This window comes from Myotis myotis, unplaced genomic scaffold, assembly GCF_014108235.1.
Source record: "Myotis myotis isolate mMyoMyo1 unplaced genomic scaffold, mMyoMyo1.p scaffold_m19_p_3, whole genome shotgun sequence".
Classification (NCBI taxonomy): domain Eukaryota; kingdom Metazoa; phylum Chordata; class Mammalia; order Chiroptera; family Vespertilionidae; genus Myotis; species Myotis myotis.
This window is the reverse complement of record NW_023416335.1, coordinates 81,066,487-81,092,900: the sequence shown is the minus strand read 5'-3', so window position 1 is coordinate 81,092,900 and position 26,414 is coordinate 81,066,487. Positions and strand designations below refer to the sequence as shown.

The 26,414-nt window shown below is 34.9% G+C and overlaps 1 protein-coding gene across 19 annotated transcripts in view; it reads right to left on the bottom strand.

Moving 5' to 3' along the window:
* Positions 1 to 26,414, bottom strand: part of DGKH (diacylglycerol kinase eta) — a 218,027-nt gene that overhangs the window by 19,547 nt on the left and 172,066 nt on the right. For 16 of the 19 annotated variants that reach the window (XM_036300984.1, XM_036300979.1, XM_036300975.1 and 13 more), the window contains 13 exons: positions 26,177 to 26,299; positions 23,627 to 23,752; positions 18,507 to 18,624; positions 17,209 to 17,319; positions 16,972 to 17,068; positions 12,977 to 13,084; positions 10,779 to 10,892; positions 10,398 to 10,532; positions 8,444 to 8,607; positions 4,887 to 4,992; positions 3,758 to 3,850; positions 830 to 949; positions 423 to 531 (listed from right to left, as the gene is read on the bottom strand). In XM_036300984.1, coding sequence (XP_036156877.1) covers positions 423 to 531; positions 830 to 949; positions 3,758 to 3,850; positions 4,887 to 4,992; positions 8,444 to 8,607; positions 10,398 to 10,532; positions 10,779 to 10,892; positions 12,977 to 13,084; positions 16,972 to 17,068; positions 17,209 to 17,319; positions 18,507 to 18,624; positions 23,627 to 23,752; positions 26,177 to 26,299 — 1,524 coding nt within the window. Of the gene's footprint in view, positions 1 to 422; positions 532 to 829; positions 950 to 3,724; positions 3,851 to 4,872; positions 4,993 to 8,443; positions 8,608 to 10,397; positions 10,533 to 10,778; positions 10,893 to 12,976; positions 13,085 to 16,971; positions 17,069 to 17,208; positions 17,320 to 18,506; positions 18,625 to 23,626; positions 23,753 to 26,176; positions 26,300 to 26,414 lie in introns of those variants that run through there. The other 3 variants (XM_036300976.1, XM_036300988.1, XM_036300991.1) reach the window with 3 other exon arrangements.

The following is a 26,414-nucleotide window of genomic DNA, read 5'->3' as shown; positions in this document are numbered from 1 at the left end:
AGGTACAATATAATTTTTTATTATAGTAAAATGAACATCAAATGAAACCCCCCATTTTAACAATTTTACAGTGGCATTTAGTACACTCAACATGTAGAACAATGACTGCCACTACCTAGAGCAGCGGTTCTCAACCTCCTAGCCCTTTAAATACAATTCCTCATGTTGTGACCCAACAATAAAATTATTTTCGTTGCTACTTCATAACTGTAATGTTGCTACTGTTATGAATTGTAATGTAAATATCTGATATGCAGGATGGTCTTAGGCGAACCCTGTGAAAGGGTCGTTCGACTGCCAAAGGGTCTCGACCCACAGGTTGAGAACCGCTGATCTAGAACATTTCATCGCCTTAGTGGAATCACTGTAATCAGTTGTTTTTCTGTAATGCTATTCGTTCCCTCCCATTGTGGATCACCTACCAGGCTGTGAGCTTATCTTCTGCTTCTGAACCTTTTCCTTTTTAAATTTTGGCACTATGCGAAACACTGTGCTTCTGCTGTTTCTCTTGGTGCAATCCATAGGAGGCTCCTGTTCGAGTGGAGCAAGAAGAGAATTTTCTCAGGACAGTAAGAGAAGAAAACCCACTCTAATATTAGAGACAACGCAGGACTCAGCTACTAACAAAAAACATTGCTGACGGGATAACGTCTTCAAAGTTCATGCCGTCATATTACTGAAAATGTAGTGATTCCCATGTTACCTTGGTTCACATAAAAGTAATATTCAGAATTTATTTTCCCCTGGATATCTCTTTTGCAAAAGATGGATTCAAATTCTATCATCATCAAGTTGACACTGATCGAGAAACAGGCTGAATTCTACATACCTCGTCCTCATTTGGGTGGAGGATGTAATAAAGCCACGGGATCTCTGTTAGCTTCTGCAGCTCCACCTCCACAGAGTGTAAGGCACTGGACACCCGCTCCTCGTGTGGGGATTCCAGCTGCTGGTTACAGCAGGTCAAAAACAAAGCAAAACAAGGCTCAGTGCCCAACCTCAAACAGAGTAAGTTATTTTATTTGATAATGAACACCCTCATCGCTTATTAGGCTAGGCTAGGTTGTGGTTATTGCTGTAGTTGTTTTTAATATAAAGGAATATTAGGAAAGAACAAATAACCTTATATGGGGTTCATTGAAAAAGACCTGGAAAGAGTTATCCTTACTTCCCAGGATATAAGTAATTAGTGTGACCTTTGCTCTAGTGAGTAATCTGATTACTTATTTGTGACAAAAATCCTTTTGATTTACATAGATCACTATGTGAACAAACAATAATATTTTTTAAATTGGTCAAAAAATAGATCATATAAAAAGAACTGCTTGGCACAAAAATCTCCTGGAAAATAAAAATAATAAGTTTAATAAAAAAACAACAACCCACAAACCTCAGAAAAATTTGTGATGAAAAATTGTTGTGAAAATCAGGGCAAGGCAAAAAGCTAAATGGCTTGTAATCTGGAAGAGGTTTAGAAACTTCAACAATAATTTAACTGGTCTCCTATTAACCACCCATTCGAAGCAGTTATTAGAAAGCACTTATAAATTCAATAAATAAATAAAGGTGAAACAAACACTATTATGTACAGAACTAGAAGGGAGGTGACTGATTCCTAGTCCCAGACTTGTTACTAACTTTGCAACCAAGGGAAGGTCCATTGATTTCAGGAGTCTTAGTTTCCTCCTCAATGAACAGTAGAATATGACTAGATTATTTCTAAGGTCTCGTCTAGTTAATCAGTATTTTTATAAAGTACTTTAAAATTGTAAAGTAACACATATAGGTTCACAGAATTTTAAACTAAAAGTTCAGAGAGAATGTTACTGTTATCTATTTGGACGCTATTTTTCCCCCTCTGTTATTTAAGGTTTACCATTTCTACTAGTTAATAAAAATATGGAGGGACCTGGCTGGGTAGTTCAGTTGGTTAAGCCTTGTCCCAATACACCAAGTTGCAGATTCGATCCCTGGTCAGGGCACATACAAGAATCAGCAAATGAATTCATAAATAAGTGAAACAACAAATCAATGTTTCTCTTTCTTTCTTTCTTTCTTTCTTTCTTTCTTTCTTTCTTTCTTTCTAATTTATCTCTCTTTATTTCTCTCTCTCTCGCGCAAAAAATAAAATTAAAATATAGAGATTCTCCAGGTTGTCATATAAAATTTACTACTTTCCTTTTATTCTAAAAATATCTCTTATAAAATTGATAAATGGTGATTACATATTTATTCTAGAATCCAGATAAAGAGTAAACTTCAGTTGCTCTCAAATATGATTCTCTTTATTGTGATATCAATATTGCCTAAGGTAAATTTGATAAAATTTAGTGGTAAACATTTTAGACCAAACATACATTTTTGACAGTGACAGAAGAATTAAAAGTGAGGGAAGTCCTTATGTATTAAAATAACATAACTGATAAATATTAACCAAATAACACTTAATGGATACTTTTGGTATAGAGAACTAAAATACAGAATAACTTATGCTTCTAGTTCTTGTCAACCAGAAATTACCTTAAGTGTACTTCAAATAACACAAGAAAATATACCCATCCTCCATCTAAAAATTGGGACCAAATCCAGCTCACTGGATTTCCTATGGGACTAAGTTTAGAAGAGGAGCAAGAAGATTCTGGTTAATAATAGAAGCATGAAGAATAGCCAAGATTCCCACTGTTTTTATCAAAAGATGTAACCAATATTTCTTCCTAAAAATTATTCTTCATGGCCACAGCAGAAGCAGTCACCTCTTGCCTTAAAGAAGCTGTATTTCAGTTTCCTCAGGAGGTAGGTGAGAGCAATGGACTTTATGTAGCCTTTAGCTCCTCCTCTCAGAATGAAGGATGCTGCGAGGGCCACACTCTTCTGGACTCCAATCAAACAGAAATTCCAACTGCAGTCACTTATTAGTTAGCTAAACCTCCCATTTTCCCACTGTGACAGATACTATGAATTTTACTATCACTTTTATTTAAGTGTATATTTAAATACAAAACAAGAGATAAAATTACAGTCAAGAGAAATGTTTTAAGATCATCACCTACCAATTAAACAGAACTGTTACAGGAAGAACATAGTTGCAACAGCATGTGTGAATAAACCACAATTGAACACTAGGTGGCGAAAAGACCCAACATGCTGGAGCATTTGAAAACACTGAGAATAAAGGCTGACAAGGCAAGGATTCTGGGCAAACCAAACAGGCTATCTATCTATGGTCTTCTAGCACTTATGTGAGGTCAATGGGCCGTGGTCATATTCCTGATGTCCAGCACCAATCTGAGTCAATTTAGGGATACAGCTAATTCCTGAAATTGAGTTTTGAAAAACAAAGTCTAGAAAGTGTCTTTTAAGCAAATCTACAAAACCATACCAATCATATTTTAATGTTAATTTTGAGAACAAACCTATGACTTCCTCTACTTTTCTGCAATAATGAGTTAGTGATACCTGAGGAATGTCTATTGCACTTTATAAAACTCACGTCTCTCAAAACTGACTGGGAAGAGCAGGATTGCATAAACATATGTTGGCATATGTGAGGAGTAATCTCTTGTAGGCCTGGATCATAACTCCCAGAGTTAGCCATATATTTTCTTGAAGGAAAAAGCTAGGTAAAAAGGAAGCTCTAAGGATGGGGGCCAGAAGGCTGCTTTTGCATTAGAATCTGATAAATGCATGATTCCCTAAGGAAGGTAAGGTCCATACATGTGTCATCATTCTTATGTGATCAACCATTTCTTTTCCTTACCAAAGGAACTCTGCCAACCAGTAAAGATTCCGTTTCATTATATAGTGCCTTCACATTGATGGCTATTTCAGTGGCAGTGTCTCTCGTAAGGCTCTAGGAAAAAAAAAATCAAAGATAAGTAGTTCTGTATTAAATTGGAATTCAATCATTAGCAAATATTCTCAATTTTATTCTTCCAATTTAAATTCACATCACAAATATTTTTAAAATCTACCAAAATTCTATTATAATTGCACAATTTCATGGTCATGTTTGTCAGCATAATTACTCTTATAATTCTTGTAACCACCGACTACATTGGATACACCCAGGACCATATCTCCTACGTACAAATACTTATATGTGATAACAGTGTATACATATTCCCATAAAGAAGTTGTCAAAGAAAATCATGTTTTAAAAGGGGGATTATCTAATCATAAGTAGTTCCATCCATGAATTTCACTCTCAGCAGTTCCAACCAGATTGCTTTTTAGACTTTAACTTGAAAGACTAACACTTATTTGTATATTATTATAGTTAACTTTAATTGAACAATTAAACATAAAATAATGTTATCTGTTTTCTATATGTTATATAGCCTTTTATAATATGTCACATTTCAAGGGAGTTATATCCACTCTATTATTAACTTCTACATTAAAAAATTGGGGGGAAAAATAACAGAAGTTATAAAATTTTAATTTCGACATTAAAACGTATTAAATTTATTAGTCTGGTAAAGCAAAATGAAGTAAAATTAATTTCAGTTCACAACTTCAAAAATGAATGAAAATCTTTAATAAAATGCACGATATCTAAGTTTGTTCTATATCTAGGTGTAGGGGAGAAGGTGAAATAGGAAATAAGGAAGAATGGTAGTAGTTAAAGGGAGAAAGAGTAGAAGGATAATAGCAAGGTGACAACTGATGGAAAGTTAAATAGAAAACATGAAGAGATGTAAGAGCAGGAATGGAAAAATGACAGGGAGAAGAAAATAAAAGAAAAATTTGGCCACAAATTTACCATAAGTTTCTGGCAAAAATTCATATAGACTACATCATGTTCATTATGTTCTTTCTATAGAATCAAAATATATATTTAACATCAAAAAAGTCTGTGGAATGAGAATTTACCATTAGCTCCTCACCTCTGGGAACTGGGGGTTGGCTTTATTCAGTGCATGGGAGCAAGCATTCACAGCGTGGGCCAGTTCCTGCTCCAAGAGACAGTGGATTGTGGCTGCATCACAAATCCTGAAAGCAAAAACAAAACAAATGAACAAAAGGCTGTTTTGAGCATTGCTGATTTTTCTGAAGTGTAGAAGTGGTAGATTAAAAATATAATAAAGGTCATTAAGAAAATTTTTTAATGTTCAATTATGAATGGCACAGGGTAGATTTACAAAATTCAAACCCCACTGAAAAAGAATACTAACCCAAAAAATCTATATATATAAAAGGATAATATGCAAAGTGTCCTCTTGGGAGTTCGACCGAGAAAACAGGAGTTCAATTGCTCACTATGATGCTATGACGTGTGCTGACTCCCAGGGGGTGGCGCAGAATGAAGGCCCTGGCCAGCAGCCGGCAGCTGGGGAAGGAAGGCTCCACCCAGCAGCCGGGGAAGGAAGGGTCTAAACTGGCAGTCAGACATCCCCCGAGGGGTCCCGAATTACAACTGCTGGATGTCTGACTGAAGGGATGGGGCCTAAAACAGCACTTGGGCATCCCCCGAGGGGTCCCAGATTGTGAGAAGGCGCAGGCCAGGCTGAGGGGACCCCCGCCCCCACCTCCCTGTGCAAGAATTTCATCACCGGGCCTCTAGTCTTTATATAAAAAGTTAGGCTTAGAATCAGATAAATATATTGAAGTGCTATTTGGAAAAGCAAAATATAGTCACACTTCATTTTGCAGTATCATTGGAAAGTGAGAGGGGTCCCAAATATAGAGAGTAGAAACGTATCTTTTATTCATTGAAAATTCCACCAGGAACAAATACAACAGATTAGGGGAAGAACATTGCCTTATTTATGATCTATATGATAAATGTTTTATATATATTATCTAATTTAATATTCACAACTTAAAAGGTAGCTGTGATTAATTTTCTCCACTTAATGAAGAAATGAGGCTCAGAGAGATTTAATAATATACACAAAACTAATAAGTAATAGAGCCAGGATTTGAATCTATGTCTATCCAGCTCCAAAGACTGTTGTGCCACCATTCTCTATAATTGAAACCTTTAAGAATAGTCCTAGAAAGACAAAATCCTGAAGGGCACTAAGGAAGAGAAGAGGCCAAAGAAGAGAATAGAGGAAAAGTTCCAACTGCTAGAAAATGATGTAAGGTTTTTCAGATGAACAAGAAGGCAAGACTATTCAAACCCTTTTTGCCTCGCACATTTTCAAGGAGAATGATCTTCAATCTGGAAAGGGTAGAACAAAGACGAGACGAGACGGAAATCCTACATAGTTAAATCAAGAGTAAAGGAAAAGAATTTAATTATTAAGGACCATACAATTGATATCCACGGTCTAAAAGAACTTGCAAATGTCACCTCAGCATTCTCACCAATAACCTTGAGAAATCATAAAGAACAAGTTATTTATCAGAATAGAGATGAGTAAATGTTTTTCTAATTTTCAAAGAGAAAGAGGCAAATCAACTCACATCAACATTCCCAACTGCTAACTGAATCTCCTCCTAGATATTTCTGACGTAATTGAAATTCTCTTAGCCTAATATGGAACCCAACCATCATCTTTCTCTCAAAATCTGCTCCTCTTCCTGAATACTATGGCTTTATCAAAGGCATCACAATCCATCCAGCCTTTCACTAGAAACCTTAGGCCCATCCTAATTCACACCCATCTACCAATTCTAGATCCCACTCTACCTTAAATCACCTTCCTCTCCTGCCTCAATCCATCGTTTCCTAAGGATTCTTCTTCCAAGACTCAGCTGAGCGGTCACTTCCTCTAGGCAGCCTCCCTCGCTGCCTCTGGCCTCCTCTGTGTGACACAGCACCCACTGTGTGACCTGTGATAACACTTCAGCCACACTTCTCCCTTCTACTACTCTGCCAGCAAATTAAGAAGAGGGACTGCAACACAGTCACCTTGGCATTCCCAGTGACTAAACTGATGCCTGGCACACAGAACATGTTCACATTATTTGTTGAATACTGAATGAATAAATTTATTCATTTGATATTCAAATTGACTAGTTTGCCTGATTTTCACCTTTTGCAAAATTTAAAAAAACAGATGGGGAACAAACTAGGTTGGCCAAAACCAAGTCTGGCCAAGGTGTACTTTCCTTTTTTGATAAGGTTTTTTTGTTGTTTGACAGGATGATAATATAGGAAGTATATTTTGGTTTCAAGAAAATGATTTAGTTCTATCTTTAAATTTTTGAGGAACATCCAAATGTTTTTTATATTATGTATTAATTACTTGATTGTGGTAAATATTTTACAGTGTCAATATACATCAAATCATCACATTGTACACCTTAAATATAATTTTTATGCTAATTATACCTTGATAAATCTGGAGGGTAAACTGTAAAATGGAGTCCATAGATGTTGTCCATAGTATCTAAAAGAGAAGTATTTACTCTAAAACTAATATCTCTGTGGATAAGAATCTAAATGTACAAAAATGCAGTCATATGAGTTTAGCTGACTCAATATTCATTTTCCCTACATTTTTTCTAAGCAACTCAGTATCTGGCAGTTATCATACTTTATTCTAATTTTGAATTTTGGTTTCTAGCAGTATGGAGTGTATACCTTTTTCTCAGTATCTCTAGCATCAAGCACATTCTAGGTGTCTGAGAAATAGTTAAAGAGGAAAATAAGGAATGAGGGGGTGGGAAGCGGACAGTAGGTAGGAGGGAGGGAAAGGGGGCAAGTAAGCCTCCATCCAGTACCACTGAGCTCTATTTTCCTTCTTTTCTTTTTCAACATTGTAATCGTGTCCAGATGAAGGTGTGGGAAGAATATAATAGCTACCATTCAGAGAACACAACATGTGCCAGACATGATGTGTTAACAAGCACTGTACATGGTGGGTCTCATTCAATATTCACAGTGACCTGGTAAGGCAGCTCTGACTTACCCCCACTGTCCGTGGTGCCTCCTTCCCTCTGAAGGTTACTCCTGGTCTTGGTGATTTTATGTCTTACATGCATAGAACTTGTTATTTCTATCTTTTCCCTTTCTGTCTGCTAAAAATAATTTCTGTGTAGTCTCTCAATCTTTGAAAACTGATTCTCGGGCTCTTCCCATCCCCTCCACCCCCGACTCTCCTTGGGAGCAATGTTTCCATTTCTTTCTACATTCTATCAACATTTAATTAATAATTAATTATAAGGCAATATATGTCAGTAAAGACTGCGTATAAACTGGGGAAACAAACAGTAACAAAGAGTACTGTGTGCTGGGTACATTAGGCAAGCTCGCCATGTGTTTTAAGAAGTGCAAGACCTGTTCACAGTCCAAGAGAACACAGGTGTGAGCATATGTGCTGGAGGGGATCTGCTGAAGGAGAGCAGCAAGTATTGAGGCAGCAAATGAAGAAGGAGCGGAAATTCATCTGTTAGAGACCCCAAATATATGAAATGATGTATTAGGACTCATAAGACAAAATTGGCCAAGACCAGAGTTCTCACAGCCCAAAAGCCAGCAGGACCACCCTACCTCGTAATGAGCTCCTCCGCAGCCTGGGAGCACAGCTGCATCTGAGACACCTCCTCCGTTGCCAAGTCAACAGCATGTTGGATGTACAAATGGGTTCGAAGAACTGGTTTACCAGAATCACACTTTTGCTTATCTTCCCAAGATTTCAGAGTGCTTTCAAAAGCCTATTTAAAAATCAATATTACAATGAACTGTTAGTTTAGAGCCTCAGAAACCCAAATAAATGTGTATTTAGATATTATGCCTTTAAAACATCTATTGTTTTTTCCCCTAATTTAACACATCATTAAATAAATCATAAGTATAAAAAACACACTTTAAAATTTTCCAGCATATCACAATAAATTAAAAGTAATGTAATTGTTGATGATAAATATGTTACTAAAATGTTAAAAAAAAGATAGCTTCAATTTTTTTTTTTTATTATTATCAATGTATAACAGATAGGATAAACATTGGCAGTCTTATTTGTTAGGTGTGTGACTTTAATTAAAAAAATGCATACTCTTGCCCAGCCTGTGTGGCTCAGTGGTTGAGCATTGACCCATGCACCAAGAGGTCAATGGTTCGATTCCCCAGTCAGGGCACATGGCTGGTTTGCAGGCTCCATTCCCAGCCGGGGCGTGTAGGAGGCAGCCAATCAATGTTGATGTTTCACTCTCATTGATGATTCTCTCTCTCTCTGCCTTCCTCTCTCTAAAATCAATAAAAACATATTTTAAAAATAAATAAATGAAAATGCATATTCTAGAAAAGGCAAAACTATGGAGACAGTATAAAGATTGGTGGTTTCCAGGGGCTGGGGTAAGAGAGGGAGAGATGGATAGGTGGAGTACAAGGAATTTTTAGGGCAGTGAAATTACTCTGTATCATCCTGTCATGGTGAATACCAGTGATTAGACATTTGTCAAAACCTACAGAATGAACAGCAAACAGTAATGCAAACTAAAAGACTTGAATTAATAATAATATATCAGGGTCAAACACCTAAATAGAAGGTCTGAAAAAATAAATTACATAGAAGAAAACAGGTACTAAACTTATGGACCTTGGTTGTAAACATTTTAGGAACCTGACCCCAAAGGCAAGGGAAGTAAAGGCAAAAATAAATGAATGAGACTATGTCAAACTAAAAATCTGCACAGCAAAAGAAACCAACAACAAAGAGGCAACTGACTGAATGGGAGATGATATTTGCAAACAATAGCTCTGACAAAGGTTTAAAATCCGAAATATATAAAAACTCATAAAACTCAACATCAAACAAATAACCCACTTAAAAAATGGCAGAGAACCTGAACAGACATCTCCCAGTTAGACATACAAATGGCCTTACTAGCAATTAGGAAAAAAAAAAAATAAATAAAAAAATAAAAAAAATAAAATAAAAATAATAATAATATATCAATATTGGCTAATCAATTATAAAAAATGTGCTAATACAAGATGCAATAATAACAGAGGCATTTATTTGCTTGTCCAGGTGATGAGGTCTATGGGAACAGAATTAAAATTTTCTGCACTTTCTGTAAACCTAAAAAAACCAACCTATTAAATTTTTAAAAAAATTAAAATATTTGTTCATATTTAAAACCACAATGACTTAAATGTCAGATTTAAACGGCAATTTCAACCTTTTCTCTTGATTTCTATTTTTTTTTTAAATATATTTTATTGATTTTTCACAGAGAGGAAGGGAGAGAGAAAGTCAGAAACATCGATGAAAGAGAAACATCGATCAGCTGCCTCCTGCACATCTCCCACTGGGGATGTGCCCGCAACCCAGGTACATGCCCTTGACCGGAATCGAACCTGGGACCCTTCAGTCCGCAGGCCGACGCTCTATCCACTGAGCCAAACCGGTTTCGGCTTGATTTCTATTTTTTTTGGTGATAATTTAAGATATTTTTAGAAGGCTTAATAAAAGTCTGGAGGAATGTTTTTGATTACATACCCTGTCCCTTGTTAGCATCTGAGCTCTGTTCTTGTGCACAATTTTGATAATCCCTGGAGGCTGAACCCATGCTTCACCATCTACCTGCACTGGGACACCCTCATCACCAAATATAGTGATTTTTACTGTACGGCACTGAAATAAAAAACAAGTTATTTTAGAATACAAATCATACTGAGAAATTAACAATCCACATTCAGACTTGACCTTTAGTCCATACTGTGGAATGGTATGTTATAATTTTCCACTTACGATGACATAGTAACAACTGACATGACAAGAAAGTCAATATTTTAAAACGAATATACAGTGTAGGAGTCATCTGAAATAGCTTCCCCAGTGTCCCAAGTAGTGAAGTCAGATTCGATTAGAAAAACAAACCTGGGCTATTCGATGATGCTGTAGTTTAATGACCCTTGAAACCGCCATTTGAACACTATCAAATATTGCAACGACTTCCAGGATCTTGTCATCAAATGATGGTGCAGCAAATATCTGAAAGGAAAAACGACATTACACTTCACTAATGAAATTAAGGTTTAAGTTAAGTCAGGCAATGCAAACTCTGTAATATACATAGTTTTAAAAAATTATAAAAATATTAAGAAAATGAAGTATTAGTAGGAAATGATAACCCAAAGGACAAAGGCATCGCTGAAGATGTCTTGAAACAAACAAACCTAATAAAAATAGGTTTTAAGACCCACATGACATAATACTCATGCTCCTCATAATTCATCTTGGTATAAAATGTATTAAATATCTGTTTATACATAACTCAAATGTCTTGACAAAATGATGCCTGCAGTTTTAACCTAAAAAAACACAACCAAAGGGGATACAGATTTCATAAGGTTAAAGCTAATGAACATGAAGATTATGATCCAGTTCACTTGGTAAGCTTTAAGGGAATCTTTCAAGGTGTTACAAGCAATATGTATATGTGCTTTCTATATTAATACAATAACTCTTTAGGGCATTTGAGAATATGGACAAGAAACCTCAAGGGATAAAAATCATGTAAGACTTACTTTGCTTTGATGTTAACTGGATTTTCACAAAATTAATTTAACCTAAAGTTTTAAATTTCACCTATATTACTTTTCCCCTTTTACTTTCTTTTACTATATCATAAATAATTAGACCTCTGGAAAAAAAATTCAGTATAAAGCAGTGTCCTAATGAAAACATTCACTGAAACTATCAGGACACAAATTTGCAAACATTGATAAGTATCGCTTTTGTCATCAGACTGCCTAGTTTTTTAAAAATATATTTTTATTGATTTCAGAGAGGAAGGGACCCACACTGGGGATGGAGCCCACAACCCGGGCACATGCCCTGACTAGGAATTGAATCGCGACTTCCTGGTTCATAGGTTGATGCTCAACCGCTAAGCCACACTGACTGGGCAGCTTTATTCATCTTAATCTCACTAATTTCTTCCCCTTAAAATATTTAAGAGTAGTGACAGGCTGCTCTGGCGGAGTGGGTCAGTGGTTAGAGTGTCGCTCACTAAAGGGTCTCTGGTTCAATTCTGGTCGAGGGCACATACCTGGGTTGCATGTTCCATCCCCAGCCCTGGACAGGGCTCATGCAGGAGGCAACCAATCAATGTGTCTCTCTCACATTGATGTTTCTCTCTCTCTCTCTCTCTCTCTCTCTCTCTCTCTCTCTCTCTCTCTCTTCCCTTCCACTCTCTCTGAAAAAATCAATGGGAAAATATCCTCAGGTGAGGATTAACAAAAAAACAAACAAACAAAAAATGAGTAGTGACAGGCTGACAATAAACTGACTGCTCATGTTAGTTTTTATGCTTCAATAGGAAGTGAATACATTCACATTGTAAATATTAAAAATTCTTTCCAATATATTTATACTTTAATTCCTGCATGCTTATTTAATAGCTCTGAGAAAATGGGTCAGTAGAACTGTTATATCATAAGCCTCAAAGCAAAGGATCTATTATTGAATGTATGTGACTCTTCAAACAAAGATGGTGATAACACTTCTCATTTTTATGTTATATATACTTTAATAATTGTGTCCTTGCTTTTAAAAATTATTTTTAGAACAATTACCTTTCTTAGGTTGTGTGTTTTTTCTTTTTTAATATAGGAAACTATAAAAAAGGAAACAAAAATAGCACTCAACCTCAATGGTCAAATAAACCCTCTTGACATTTCTAAAATAAAAAAAAATAACAATATCACATAAATTTAGAAAACTAAAAGTACAGAAAGGTGTTTTGATAGATAGAATAATGGCCCCCAACAACCCTAAACAAAATGTTTCTGTCCTAATCCCCAAAACCTGTGAATATTACCTCACATGGCAAGAGACTTTGCAGATGTGATTAAATTAGGGATCCTAAAATGGGGAGATTATCCTAGATGATGTGGGTAGGCCCAATGTAATCACAAAGGTCATTTAAAGTAGAAGAGGAAGGCAGAAGAGATCAGAAAGATGCAATTCGAGGAGACTCAAGTTGCCCTTGTTGTCTCTGAGGATAGAAAGGGGCCACAAGCCAAGGAAAATGGGCAGCCTCTAGAATCTGGAAAGAGCAAGGAAATACTTACATCGTCCTCTTTAGTTCCACCCCAAAAGTTAGTGCCTCCGGCATAGCTGGGAATGTTCAGTACTGCTATTCCTTGCAGACTGGGGAGAGGAATATACTGTCCATCACACTGTAAGGTAAAAAGCTTAGAAGTTAGATAAAAAGAGGAAAACCACTAGTTTGGAAGCCAGTAGTATACCAAAGACAAAGGATGACGGAGGCAAGTGTGTTGGTAATGTTTGTTTCCCTGTATATATTCCTAACATTACTTTTATCGTCTTTGATTTTAATTTAAAAAATTGGAAGTATACATAACTGTAGCAGAAGGTTTTACAGAAAACCAAACTAAACAACAAAAAAGGTTTTACCTCTTCTTTTAACCAAAATCAATCAATACTTATCTTGAGGTTATTTTTTTAGGTCAGTTATGATTTTCTCACTTACAGTATCACTAGAGGCCCAATGCATGAAATTCGTGCAAGAGCAGGCCTTCCTTCCCCTGGCTGCCACCACCGGCTTTTCTCTGACTCTGGCTTCATTCATCCTGAAGGAAATCTGGTCTAATTAGCATATTATGCTTTTATTATTATAGATAATCTTAGTATGTATATTAACTTTCCTTTGAAAGTGGCTGCTGTCAGGGTCCTAACCATTTCATCTAGTACATCTCACAGTTCCCAGTAATTTGCTAGTGCTCTGCATCTGGTTAAACTCAAACTGAGTTTTTTAAGTAGTCAGAACCAAAATCAAAAACACACATGTATATTAAGATGTATCTTATACTCCATGCCTTCTAAGTAATCACTTAGATGAAAATTAAATGATCACTTAAATAAGAAAAAGATATCAATTATACATGACATGAATAAATTCTTACTGAATAGCCTTCATTTTGAAAGAGTTTAGTTTGCAGATGTCATACTTAATATACACGCTATATTTTCATTATGTAATTATTATGTTAACACTAAAAATAATTAATATAACTTTACAAAAATTGCATTTAAAGTTCAATAAAAATTATCTCAATTTTTAAGGCAAATGAGCCTTGCTTGCTTTACTCCTCTCAGTATCATAGACCTGCTCTACTTCTTTTCAGTTTCTAAGCGTGCTATAGTTTGCCCAATATTCTACTCTGTTCTATTTAATGGCAGCCTGGTTTTAGATACTTCATCATCGCATCATAGCTAAAATCCAGGACATATAATTTAAAATATGAGGGAAAACTTTAGGTAGTATTATGTAGTTCCTGTTATATGTTATTTTAAAATGTTATCTCATTTTATTTGAAAACAACCTCAGTAGACTCTATTATTTCCATTTCTTTAAGGAAGAAGGAGGAAAATGACAACTAACTGGTAGAGAATTTTCAAAAGGCTTTATCCAGAGTTAGGTCAGTGAAGGAATAAGAAAAGGAAGAGCATGAACAAAAGTGCATAAAAACATGATTTCCTGGAATTTTAAAGATTAACTTTATTTTCTTGAGCAGAGGATTAAAAATTAAGAGAGACAGAAAGTAAATCCTGGGAGGTTTACAACTGTGAAAAGCACTGAATATCAGCTTAAGGAATATAGGTTTTGTTCTGTAAACACTGAAACACCACTACGTGATCTTTCTGGTACTCCTTTGAATAACTGTCCACCAACTCAAACTGGAAGCAGCTTCACCATTGCTGGGATATGCTATTTATTGGCTGATTCACAAAGAATTTTGACAATAATAGTTTGAAAGAAAGACAACCTGTTCCAAATTAGAAGTTTTATATCTCTGGAATACAAAGCCTGTAGTGTTATTGTTTTTTTTTTTAGATCTTTATTGCTGAAAGTATTACATATGTCCCCTTTTTTCCCATTGACCCCACCCTGCCCCATGTCCCAGGCCTCCACCACCCTACAGTCTGTGTCCATGGGTTATGCAGATATGCATACAACCTTTTTGGTTGATCTCTTCCCACCCTCTGGGATTCCACAGTCTGTTCCATGCTTCTATGTCTCTGGATCTATTTTGTTCAACAGTTCATTTTTTCCCATTAGATTCAACCATTTAAAATAACTCAGAATACCATATAATCTTAGATATAGAATCTAAAAAAAAAAGCTCATAAATACAGAGAAAAGATTGGTGGTTGCCAAGAGGCAGGGGGTGGGGAATGGAAGAAATGGGTGAACTGAATTGTGTTGTGTGTTTTTTTAGTTTAAATGAAAAATTCATAGCAGCTTTAAAGATATATAAATGAATACACTTTGTTTGGATACATGGTATGAAAAAAAAATTAACATCTCATCTTCAAAGGAAGTTCTATTTAAATTGCTTAATTTAACATACTCTCTAATAGTTTAAATATTTCATTAATTTATTTCCATATTAATGGTTTCTTTTTTAAGTCTATGTATTTTACATAATGCATTTAGAAACATTATTCTCAGAGGAGGTCCATGGTTTCAACAGCATGCCACAGCTCAAAAAGGGTTAAAACCCATGTTAAGTGGAGTGTAAAATGCAGCTGCATAAGGAAGATGGTCTTTTTAAAAAATATATATATTTTTTTATTGATTTCAGAGAGGAAGGGAGAGGGAGAGAGAGACAGAAATATCAACGATGAAGAGTCATTGATCGGCTGTCTCCTGCACACACCCCACTGGGGATCAAGTCCACAACCTAGGTATGTGCCCTTGACCAGAATCGAACCTGGGACCCTTCAGTCCACAGGCCGATGCTCTATCCACTGAGCCAAACCAGCTAGGGCAAGGAAGATGGTCTTGCTCTAAATCTGGACCACCAATAGAAAAGATTAGAAATACTATTTCTGAAGAGCTAAAGGAATTAAAGTAATCAGGCCATTCTGATTCCAGATAGTTCACAGTACTTGCCAAATTATGGTTAAATGATTATTTACCTCTGTTTCTTCCTCAAGACAGGGCCAGGAATTGTGCAAGACACTTGGGATAACAAAGATGAATGCAGCATCCTACCTATCCTTAAAGAGTGTGGCTAACTAGAGGATGTGGATGAGAAAATGAATGATTACAGTACAATGCAGAGGAGAGAAGCCAAGTTGATCTAGGGATGGGCTGTCAGGACAACATTTACTAGTGTTAAGCCTTCCAAATTCTTCACCTTTTCGGTGAGTAACATCTAAACTTTAAAAGCATTGATAAATCAAGATAGTTGGTCAAGTAGTCAGTGCTCTAGAGTAGAAAGTATAAGAAGCTTATCTTTACTAGAACATTTAGTTGGCAAGAATTGAGCCAGGCACTCACTAGTCCACATTCCAGAGTTAAAATAACACTTACAATCATAATCCTCTGTTTAATTCATTGAGCGGCAGATGTAAGATTTGCTCACTTGTTGGTATGTCAGATATACCTTCATTAGAAATAGCTGGTTATAAAAAGATACAAGATAGGAATGAAATGCCTATCAGCATAAACAGTGAGTCCTGGACCAAGGGTAAAAGAAAAAAGTCTTAGAAATTAGACTTTTCAGAGCCATGACATGACCCCAACCTTCCTTTTCCTGTTACTGGAGGAGATTAAGTAACTTTTGCTGACCTTAATTTCCTATTTAAACTAGTAAAAAACAAACAAACAAACAAAAAACTAAAAAACTTAAATGCTCATTTACTAACTTGTTAGAAATAATTGGAACAAAAAAGACATTTATGTTAAAACATTCTTTTTACAATAAATGTTTTCAAGGATTTATGAAACTTCAGGCACTATAGGATTGGGTCAGAATTTGGAAATCCATTAGAAATCTATCCTATAAATATACTTCCATGGCTCCATCTTTTTACGGGGTCCCATGACTCCACAGCAGCATTCAAATTTCAGGGCTAATGATTATGATAATTGTGTCACTCATATCCAATGTCTATACCTCCTTAGTAGAAAGTTGTAACTACTTCCATTTTTCCCCCTCAAGTGTTTAAACACTAATCAAGAGGAATTTTGGCCAAATACAATCATTTTTCTAAGTAAGATAACCTGAAATGTCTTTACTTTAGATAAACTTACCTCAAGCTGAACCCTCTGTTCTAAATTCTTGTATGATCTCTGTAGTAACTCCCGGGTTCCAAGGACTCCATACCACATCAAGTTTTTAGTTCGGCTCCTGAAAATAAATGTTGGCAGGCAATTTCAGTAACTACTATTTATTTAGTCTTTAAAGGCAGAGCAAGCAAAAGAGATAATAAATGAAATCAAAGTAAAATTGCCTTCATGTAATAACATTATTACTATTACCAAAATTACCTGCATTTTTCAGGGTGCTCCTCTCTCTTATTATTAAATTCTAATGAAATTTTTGCATCTAATCCAATCCCAAAGTAATTGTTCATGACACATTTTTCTGAATATCCATCTCTATGATAATAAGGAAAAGTACATAAGTCAATTTCAGTTCATAACAATTACAATTTGTACACAGCACTTAAAACCATTAAAGCTTCCATTCCTGAGAGTAAAGTTGAGCAGAAATCACTTCCTATTCACATGAACTATGCACAACTCCAGGATATGTGTGTAAATGCTGGTAACACATAAAGGGATGGTGGGCAAGACAAAATGAAGAAAGAGTCATGGCAATGCTTTTCTACCGTCTCACAAAAATCTCAGTTCTCTCCTACATGAGCCCCCACTACACACACAAATAGAAGGGCTTGCAAGACTCCTCTTTTTTCGTCATTAGAAAGATTCCTCCACTCCTACACTTATCAATGGATAAATACTTAATAAGCAAAACCCTACTAGATGTATTCCATTCTTCCAGGTACTTTGGAAAGTACAAAGTTTAAAATATGGTCTTGTTGTTGAGGGTTGTCATTAGAGAAATGAGATACAGTCAGGCAAAATTAAACATGGAAGTAAAAGGAAGATATATTGAACCGCCAAAACAATTTTAGGAGTTTAAGAAGGGAAGAGATCAATGTGGGCCAAAAGCTTCCTGAAATAACTAAACCCAGAAGCTGGAAGTGGAAGACGACAGATTTGGCAAGACCAAGAAGAAAGGAGGTGAAAGGAATAGCATGAATATGGATATGAAGGAGTCAGTGAATGAAATGTTCCAGAGAAAAGGCGAGTACAGAGGGGAGTCTCACTTCGCCATAGGCTTATTGTCTAAGGCAGTGGTTCTCAACCTTCCTAATACAGTTCCTCATGTTGTGGTGACCCCCAATTTCATTGTTACAAATTGAACATAATTAAAGCATAGTGATTAATCACAAAAACAATATGTAATTATATATGTCTTTTCTGATGGTCTTAGGCGACCCCTGTGAAAGGGTCATTCGACCCCCAAAGGGGTTGCGACCCACAGGTTGAGAACCACTAGTCTAAGGCAACCGCTGGAAGGGACCCACCTCAGGAACAGGTCATGAAAACCACTGTATTGCACAAGGGCCAATGTGCTCATCATTATCAACTGCTGACATTTTCTGATGATTCTTTTTGTACCTGGGACCATATTTATTGTAATACATTTTAAATGTTACCATTAGTATCAAACAGTGACAGGAAAAGCCAAAACAAAATCTATGGAAGTATTTGCTTACACTGAATCTGGATCTGGGTCAATAAATGGCGTTGCACCAAAAGGATCAATATTTGCTAGTAACATTTTGTTGATAATAGAACTCCCAGCAATTGAGGCTGCTAGTCCTGCTCTTAAACCTGGACAGGGAAAAATAAGCATATACAGGATCACATGTTAAGGAAAATCTAGTCCATATTCTTAGAACTAATTTCAAAGCATGGTTTTCAGTGACTGCTCTTCTTATTAATAGAAATTAAGAATTATGACATTGGTAGGTACAAGGCTTTTGATGCTTCTTAGAGTCTATATGTTGCTATAAAAAAAAGAGAAACAGATGAGTACCTACATCGGAGTCTCTTGGTAACCATTTCTCATTTACCATCCCAATGATTCTGTAACCTCAACAAATATTACTTCCTTTGTTATAAAAAATGAAGTATTAAGACTGTAAGAAGTTTACAATAAAGGCTGAATTACTCAAAATGTCATGGAGTTAACATTTCCATATTCACAAAGCATAGATAATACTCAACTTAAAATGTTAACATATATACTAAGGTGAAAAATCATGTTGGTGTCAATAATAAGTAGTAAAATGTTAAGTGTAGGTATTAATAAATTTTAGAATATAGTATTGAACATAAAAAATGAAGCATTTTTCTTACCTCGAAATACGCAAACTTCAAATTTATTTATTGGCCATTTATATATCTTTTGGGAAAATGACTACCCAGATCCTTTGCCCATTTTTAAATTGGGATATTTGCCTTTTTATTGTTGAATTTTTAGTTCTTTATATATTCTGGATACTAGTAACTTATCAGATATGCTATTTGCAAATATCTTCTCCCATCCTGTGGACTGTCATCTCAGTAGTTTCTTGATGGTGTCCTTTGAATCACAAATATCCTTAATTTTGATGAAGTCCAATTTATAGTTTCATGTGTTGCTTGTGCTTTCTAAGAAACCTATGCCTATCCCAAGGTTACAAACATTTACATCTATACTGTCTTTTTGTGGTTTTATAGGTTTAGCTCTTACATTTTTATGTATGGCGTGAAAGAAGGGTCTAACTTAGTTCTTATGTATATCTAGTTGTTCCAGTAGCAGTGGTTGAAAAAAATATTCTTTCCCTATTGAATAATTGTCTTAGCACATTTGTTGAAAACCAATTAACCATAAATATTAGATTCTCAGTTCTATTCCATTGGCCTATATGACTATGATGCCAGTTCCATGTGGTCTTGAACACTGTAGCTTTGTAATAAGTTTTGAAATCAGGCAGTATGTCCTTCAACTTTCTTTTTCCATTACAATGTTGTTTTTAACTCTTCTGGGTCCTTTGTATTTCCATGTGAAATTTAAGATCAGCTTGTCAATTTCTGCACAATGAGCAGTTGGGATTTTGGTAAGGATTGTGTGAAATCTAGTCAATTTGAGATGAGTTGCCATCTTAATAATATTATGTCTTCCAATTCATGAACACAGATGCATTTACATTTAATTAGATCTTCTTTAACTGCTTTCAGCAATGTTTTGTAGTTTTCAGTATTCAAATCTTTCACCTTCTTAGTTAAATTTATTCTTATTTTTTGTTATTTTTTATGCTATTGTAAATAAAATTATTTTAATTTCATGTTAAGACTGTTCATTACTAAAAAAAAAAAAGACTGTTCATTACTAGAGAAATGCAATTACTTTTTGTATATTGATCTTTTATACTGCAATCTTGTATTCATTTATTATCTCTAATAGTGTGTGTATGTGTACTCTTTAGGATTTTCTATATGTAACATAAGTCCTAAAGACATACAGTACTTCCTCCTTTCCAATTTGGATGTCTTTAATACTTTTTCCTTTTTCTAATTTCCTAAGCTAAAACCTTCTATACAATGTTGACTAGAATGGAGAGAGTAGACATCCTCCTCGTATTCCTGATCTTAGAGAGAAAGCTTTCACCTTTCACCATTAAGTATGATGTCAGCTGTAGGTTTTTCATAGATGCCTTTTATCAGGTTGAAGAAGTTCCTTTCTATTCCTGGTTGTGTTTTTACCTTCAAATGATGTTGACCTTTTAAAAATGCTTTTTCTGTATCTACTGAGATAATTATGTGTTTTTGTCCTTTATTAACATAGTATGTCACGTTGATTTTCATTATGTTGAATCAACGTTGCATCACTGAGAGAATACTGGTAATGGTGTATAATTGCTTAAAGTTGTTGGATTATTCAATTAGCTAGTATTTTTTTGAAGATTTTTGTGTTGCTGTTCATGAACGATATTGACCTGGAGTTTTCTTGTGATGTCTTTGGTTTTATATCAGGGTAATACTGGATTCATAGAATGGTGGAAAGTGTTTTTTCCTTTTCTAGTATTTGAAAGTGTGTGTGAAGGATTGGTATTATTTCTTCTTCTTCTTTTTTTAATTGATCTCAGAGAGGAAGGGAGAGGAAGAGAGAGAACATTAATGATGAAAGAGAATCATTGCTTGGCTGCCTCCTGCACACCCCCTACTGGGGATCGAGCCCGCAACCCTGGCATGTGCCCTTGACCAGAATTGAACCCGGGACCCTTAAGTCTGCAGGCCAACACTCTGTCCACTGAGCCAAACCAGCTAGGGTGGTGTTATTTCTTTTTTAAACTTCAACAGTGAAGCAATTTGGGCCTGGGCTTTTCTTTATAGAAAGTTTTTTATTACAAATTCATTCTCTCTACTGATTTAAGGTCTACTCAGATTTTCTGTTTCTTCTTGAAGCATTTTTGATAGTTCATTTGTTTCTAGAAGTTTGTCCATTTCATCTAGGTTATCTAATTTGTTTTTCCCTTATAATCCTTTCTATTTCTGTAAAGTCCATGGTGATGTATTATTTTAATTCCTGATTTCAGTAATTTGAATCTTCTATCTTACTTTCTTGATCAATGTAAAGGTTTGTCAATTTTGTTAATCTGCTCACAGATCAACTTTTGGTTTCATTGCTTTTCTGTCTTGTTTTCTATACTCACTTTCATTTATTTCTACTCTAATCTTTATTGATTTCCTTCCTATTGCTGCTTTGAATTTAGTTTGCTCTTCTTGTTTTTCCAGTTTATTAAGCTGGAGAGTTAGGTTTTGAGATCTTTCTACTTTTTTTTAATATAGGCATTTACAGCTACAAATTTTACTCTAAGCACTGCTTTAGTTGTATTAAATAAGTTTTGGCATATGATATATTTTTGTTTTCATTCATATCAAAGCATATTTTATGATTTTTTTCTCTTTTTAAATGTATCTTTATTGTTGAAAGTATTACAGATGCCCCCTTTTTCCCCCCCATTGACCCCTTCAAACCCCCACCCACATCCCGTCTCAGGCCTTCACCACCCTATTGTCTGTGTTCACGGCTTATGCATATGTGCATATAAATTCTTTAGTTAATCTCTTTCTACTCACCTATCTAGCCCCACCTTCCCTCTAAGATTTGACAGTCTGTTCTATGTTTTTATGTCCCTGGATCTATTTTGTTCATCAGTTTATTTTGTTCTTCAGATTCCACATATGAGTGAGATCATGTGATACTTGCCTTTTTCTGACTGGCTTATTTTGCTTAGCATAATACTCTCCAGGTCCTTCCATGCTGTCTCAAAGGGTAAGAGACCCTTCTTTTTTACTGTTGCATAGTATTCCATGGTGTAAATATATCACAGCTTTTGATCCACATATTGGTGCATTTCTCAAATTTCCTTCTGTTATTGGTTTATAATTTCATTCCAGTTGTGGTCAGAAAATGTACTTTGTATGATTTCAATCCTTTTAAACTTACTGAGAATTGTTTTATGGCCTAATATTTAGTATATCTTGGAGAATGTTCCATATGTACTTGAAAAGAATGTGTACTCTACTGTTGTTGGGTAGAGTATTCTGTAAACATCTGTTTTGACTACACGTTTTATGTGTTTTCAAGTCTCCAACTTTCTTCTTGATCTCTGTCTAGTTGTTCTATCCACTACTGAATGAGGGGTACTAAAGTTTCCAATTACTATTATTGAATTGTATTTACCTTTAGAAACAATTTATAGAAGACACAAAGTTGTGTTATATTTCAGGATGTAATTTGGGTTCTAATCTACTCTGGAATGCATCTGGCGCTTTTCATTAATTGAAATAGCTGGCACTTAAGAAGGCCTCTGAGACATCTGCCCTTTCCTTCCTCCTCTGCTGCACAAGTTCTTTGGTTACCACTAGTACAAACCTAATTCCAAAATAAATTTATCTTGTCAGGTCTGGAATAGATTTCTCAGATGTTCCAAATTAAACAATATTTCTAATTCAGAAATAACTGCAGAGAGACTGTGGCTTAAAACTAAAAGGAAACCTGTGAAGGCACTTAAAAGGGAGTAGAATATAAGATTGGATTTACCTTGGGTACTTAGTAAATGCAGATTCCTGGGTTCCACTCTAGAACTACTCGAACAAAATTTCTCAGGGCAGAGACCAGAAACATGTATTTTAGTACTTTCTAGGCAATTCTTATACACACAAAAGTTAAAGAATCTGGATTCTGGTTGATAAATGTACCAAGCACATTCTCCTGAAGGGACATTTATCTTTAAGAACACATTTTAGCCCTGACCAGTGTTTCTCAGTGGTTAGAATGTTGGCCCAAGGACCGAAGGGTCACAGGTTCAATTTCCAATCAAGGGCATGTACATGGGTTATAGGTTCGATCCCTGCCCCAATGAGGGCATGTGTGGGAAACAACCAATCTATGTGTCTCTCTCACATCAATATTCACCTCCCTCTCCCTCCCTTCTCCTCTCTCTAAAAAAGCAATGAGGAAAAATATCCTCAGGTGAGGATTAACAAACAAGCAAAAAAAAGCCCGGCTAGCTTGGCTCAGTGGTTGAATACCGACCTATGGACCAGGAGGTCACAGTTCCATTCCTGGTCAGGGCACATGCCTAGGTTGTGGGCTCGATCAATCAATGATTCTCTCTCATCATTGATGTTTCTATCTCTCTCTCCCTCTCCCTTCCTCTCTGAAATCAATAAAAATATATATTAATAAAAAACACACATTTTAAAAGTTCATAGAAATGAGTAGATATACATTTTTACAAAAATACTTTAAAAAGATACCATGTTTCAGAATATGTACTACCTGGGCAGATTATCCTGGTGTTGAGCACAGGGAGGTTTTCTTTGCTGGCTGCCACAGCTGGGCCAGGGCCAGAGTCAGTCTGGGAACGACTTGCCCGGCCATCTGGAGACCGAGGTGCAGTTTTAACTGTTGGCAAAAGGTCCAGATTAAAAAGAAGAAATGATAAAGTTATAGAAATAAGCAAGCCCCTATAAATTCACAACATAAAATAATTTAATACATATGTAAATCAATCCGTACAACTGAAAATGAAAATATTACACTGTGTTTACCAATTTTACCATTTTCATTTTCTTGAGATTTTACTATATGGAGAAACTTGATCTTGATCTCTCATTTTAAATTGGTGGAGATCATTAGAAAAGAGATGCCTACCATAATTAAAGGTCAGTAATATTCATAATTTGAATGTGATCATCCCATATGTAAAGATAAAAAAATTCTGAAACCTGATAATTTTTAACAATAAAACATATGGGTTATGTATGTTATCAGTGAAACCCTTTTTTCATATATGTTGGATGAATGGTCAAATTTAATGAATGTATTTCCCAGAGCTAATATGTTAACCATGAGCTAAAATTTTCTTCTATAAATGAAAGAGAAAATAGGTTCTTTTTTCAAATGAAAGCAATATACTTTTCCTGTGCTTCTCAATTAGTTATTTATTTAAAACAAAGATTTACCCCAAAGAGTCCCATTATGTTTTGTAAAAGCTCAATACATTTTAAAAATTGTTCCAAAAGAGAATTACTCTCAAAATTAACGACAAAAATAGAAATTTAATTAAACCTAAACTGGAGAATTTTAATGGAGAGCACATATATCTTTAACTAATTTAGGAGTTATTGGCAGGTGTTTAAAGAAACAGTAATCCTCTAACTCAATTTAAAAATACTCAAACTTAATTACCTTTAGACTTCCTAAGACTAATTACAAACTAATTATATTAATCTTACACTCTCTTCTCTGTTCAAAAACAGTCCAGTTACACTAAAGAAAAGTAACTGAACAGACACTCTCTTTTTTTGACAGATGGAAGCTCTGGAGCTAATTTCTAATAAAAACAACCTTTTGATATTCAACTCTGATAAAAAGCAGAGAGCATCCTGCTGGCTAAGACTGATGTTCCATTGCAGGTAAATAAATTAATGTTTCATGGTTCTTAAATGTCTCATTACTCATATTAATATACTGTATTTTGCACATCTCAGACATATGAATCATTACACAAAATAATGATAATGCAATGAGTGTGCTTCAAAAAATAATGATTATTTAATGCAGAAACACTTTTATTCCTGATTCTGACTAAATTGGATTACTCGCCAACAAATAAGATAAAATACTGCATCGTTAAAGATGCATATAATCTGTCTACTTCAATATCAATATCTATAGCTCCATATCTGTATTTCTTAGTTTCCTTTGCCAATTACAATGTAAGTGTGAAGTTCATGTGTGCTGGAATATGCATACAGGAAGTCTGAAAAGGCTAAGGTTGTGGAATATGCCAGACATGTAAGGTCTATAAGGTCTCATTTTGAAGCCTCTTACAGAGTTTTAAATACAGTTAAGGAATAGTCTTTCAAAGTGAATGTAATTAGTAGCAGTGGCAGTAATAGCAATAATAATAATGACAATGACAATAAACACTCATATAAATAGCACTATATATGAGTCACTATTCTAGACACTTTGTGTATTAACTTATCCTTTGCAACAAGTAGGTTGTTATAAAGCAGGTATATTATTATTCCCATTTACAGATGAGAAAGCCACAGAATAGTAATCTGCTCAAGTTCATATGTAATGAAAGTAAAAATGTAATGATTGCAAACAGCTCTAATATAAGTGTTGACTTTACAATAGTACTATGGAAATATTTTCATATTATCTTCTCAATATTTTAATTTCTTTGTTTTAGTCTAGTATATTAATTTTTCCTTTATACAATATAAGTATAAATCCATCCTCAATCCAAACTTAAAAGGTAGAGGAATTGTAAATATTCTTTAAGCAACTACATATTAATTTATTGGAAAAATTAATTTCAGTAGTGAAAGGGTTGTAACTAGATATCTTAATATTAAGCTTAATTTAGTAACAATTATTAACCATCTATTTGCTGAACAATGGAACGCAAGGAATTGATGAATTACTTAAATACCAAATTTTATGAATGTGGGGTCTACAATTTTTATATAATTCTCAAAGGGATGTGTGGGTTCAAACAGGTTAAAATCTGGTGGTTTAGGTGTTTTGCTTCTCTCTTTTTTAAGGAAAATTGAGATATTTAAGCATGTTTGGTCCTACAATCCTTAGTTTACTACAATAATCTCTACATTATATGATAAAAAGTGAGAGAATTTAGTCTAAATAATGTTACCTTTATTATTTTAGTATTCATGAATGGCTAAGCTTTAAATTTTGAAAAGCCTTATTGAAAACAAAATACAAATAGTTTATTTCAAACTGACAATCCTTTTGAAAACTAAAAGCACAATTATGTTTTATTTAATTGCAAAATAATTTTCTTAGTTTTCTTACCAATTAATGACTCTTTTGCATCATCATCTTTAGATTCTTCTTTAGATTCATCTGTTTCTGTACTATCATAATCGAATGACTGATTAACTGGCTCACAGGGGTGAACTGTCTGCTCATCCATAACTTTAAGTAATAAGAAGATAAACATGTTGAAACAAGAAAAAATAAAATCAATATATGCTTAGGGAAGGAAAATTGAAACATAAACCAAAAGAAATTCCATAGTCACAAATAAACA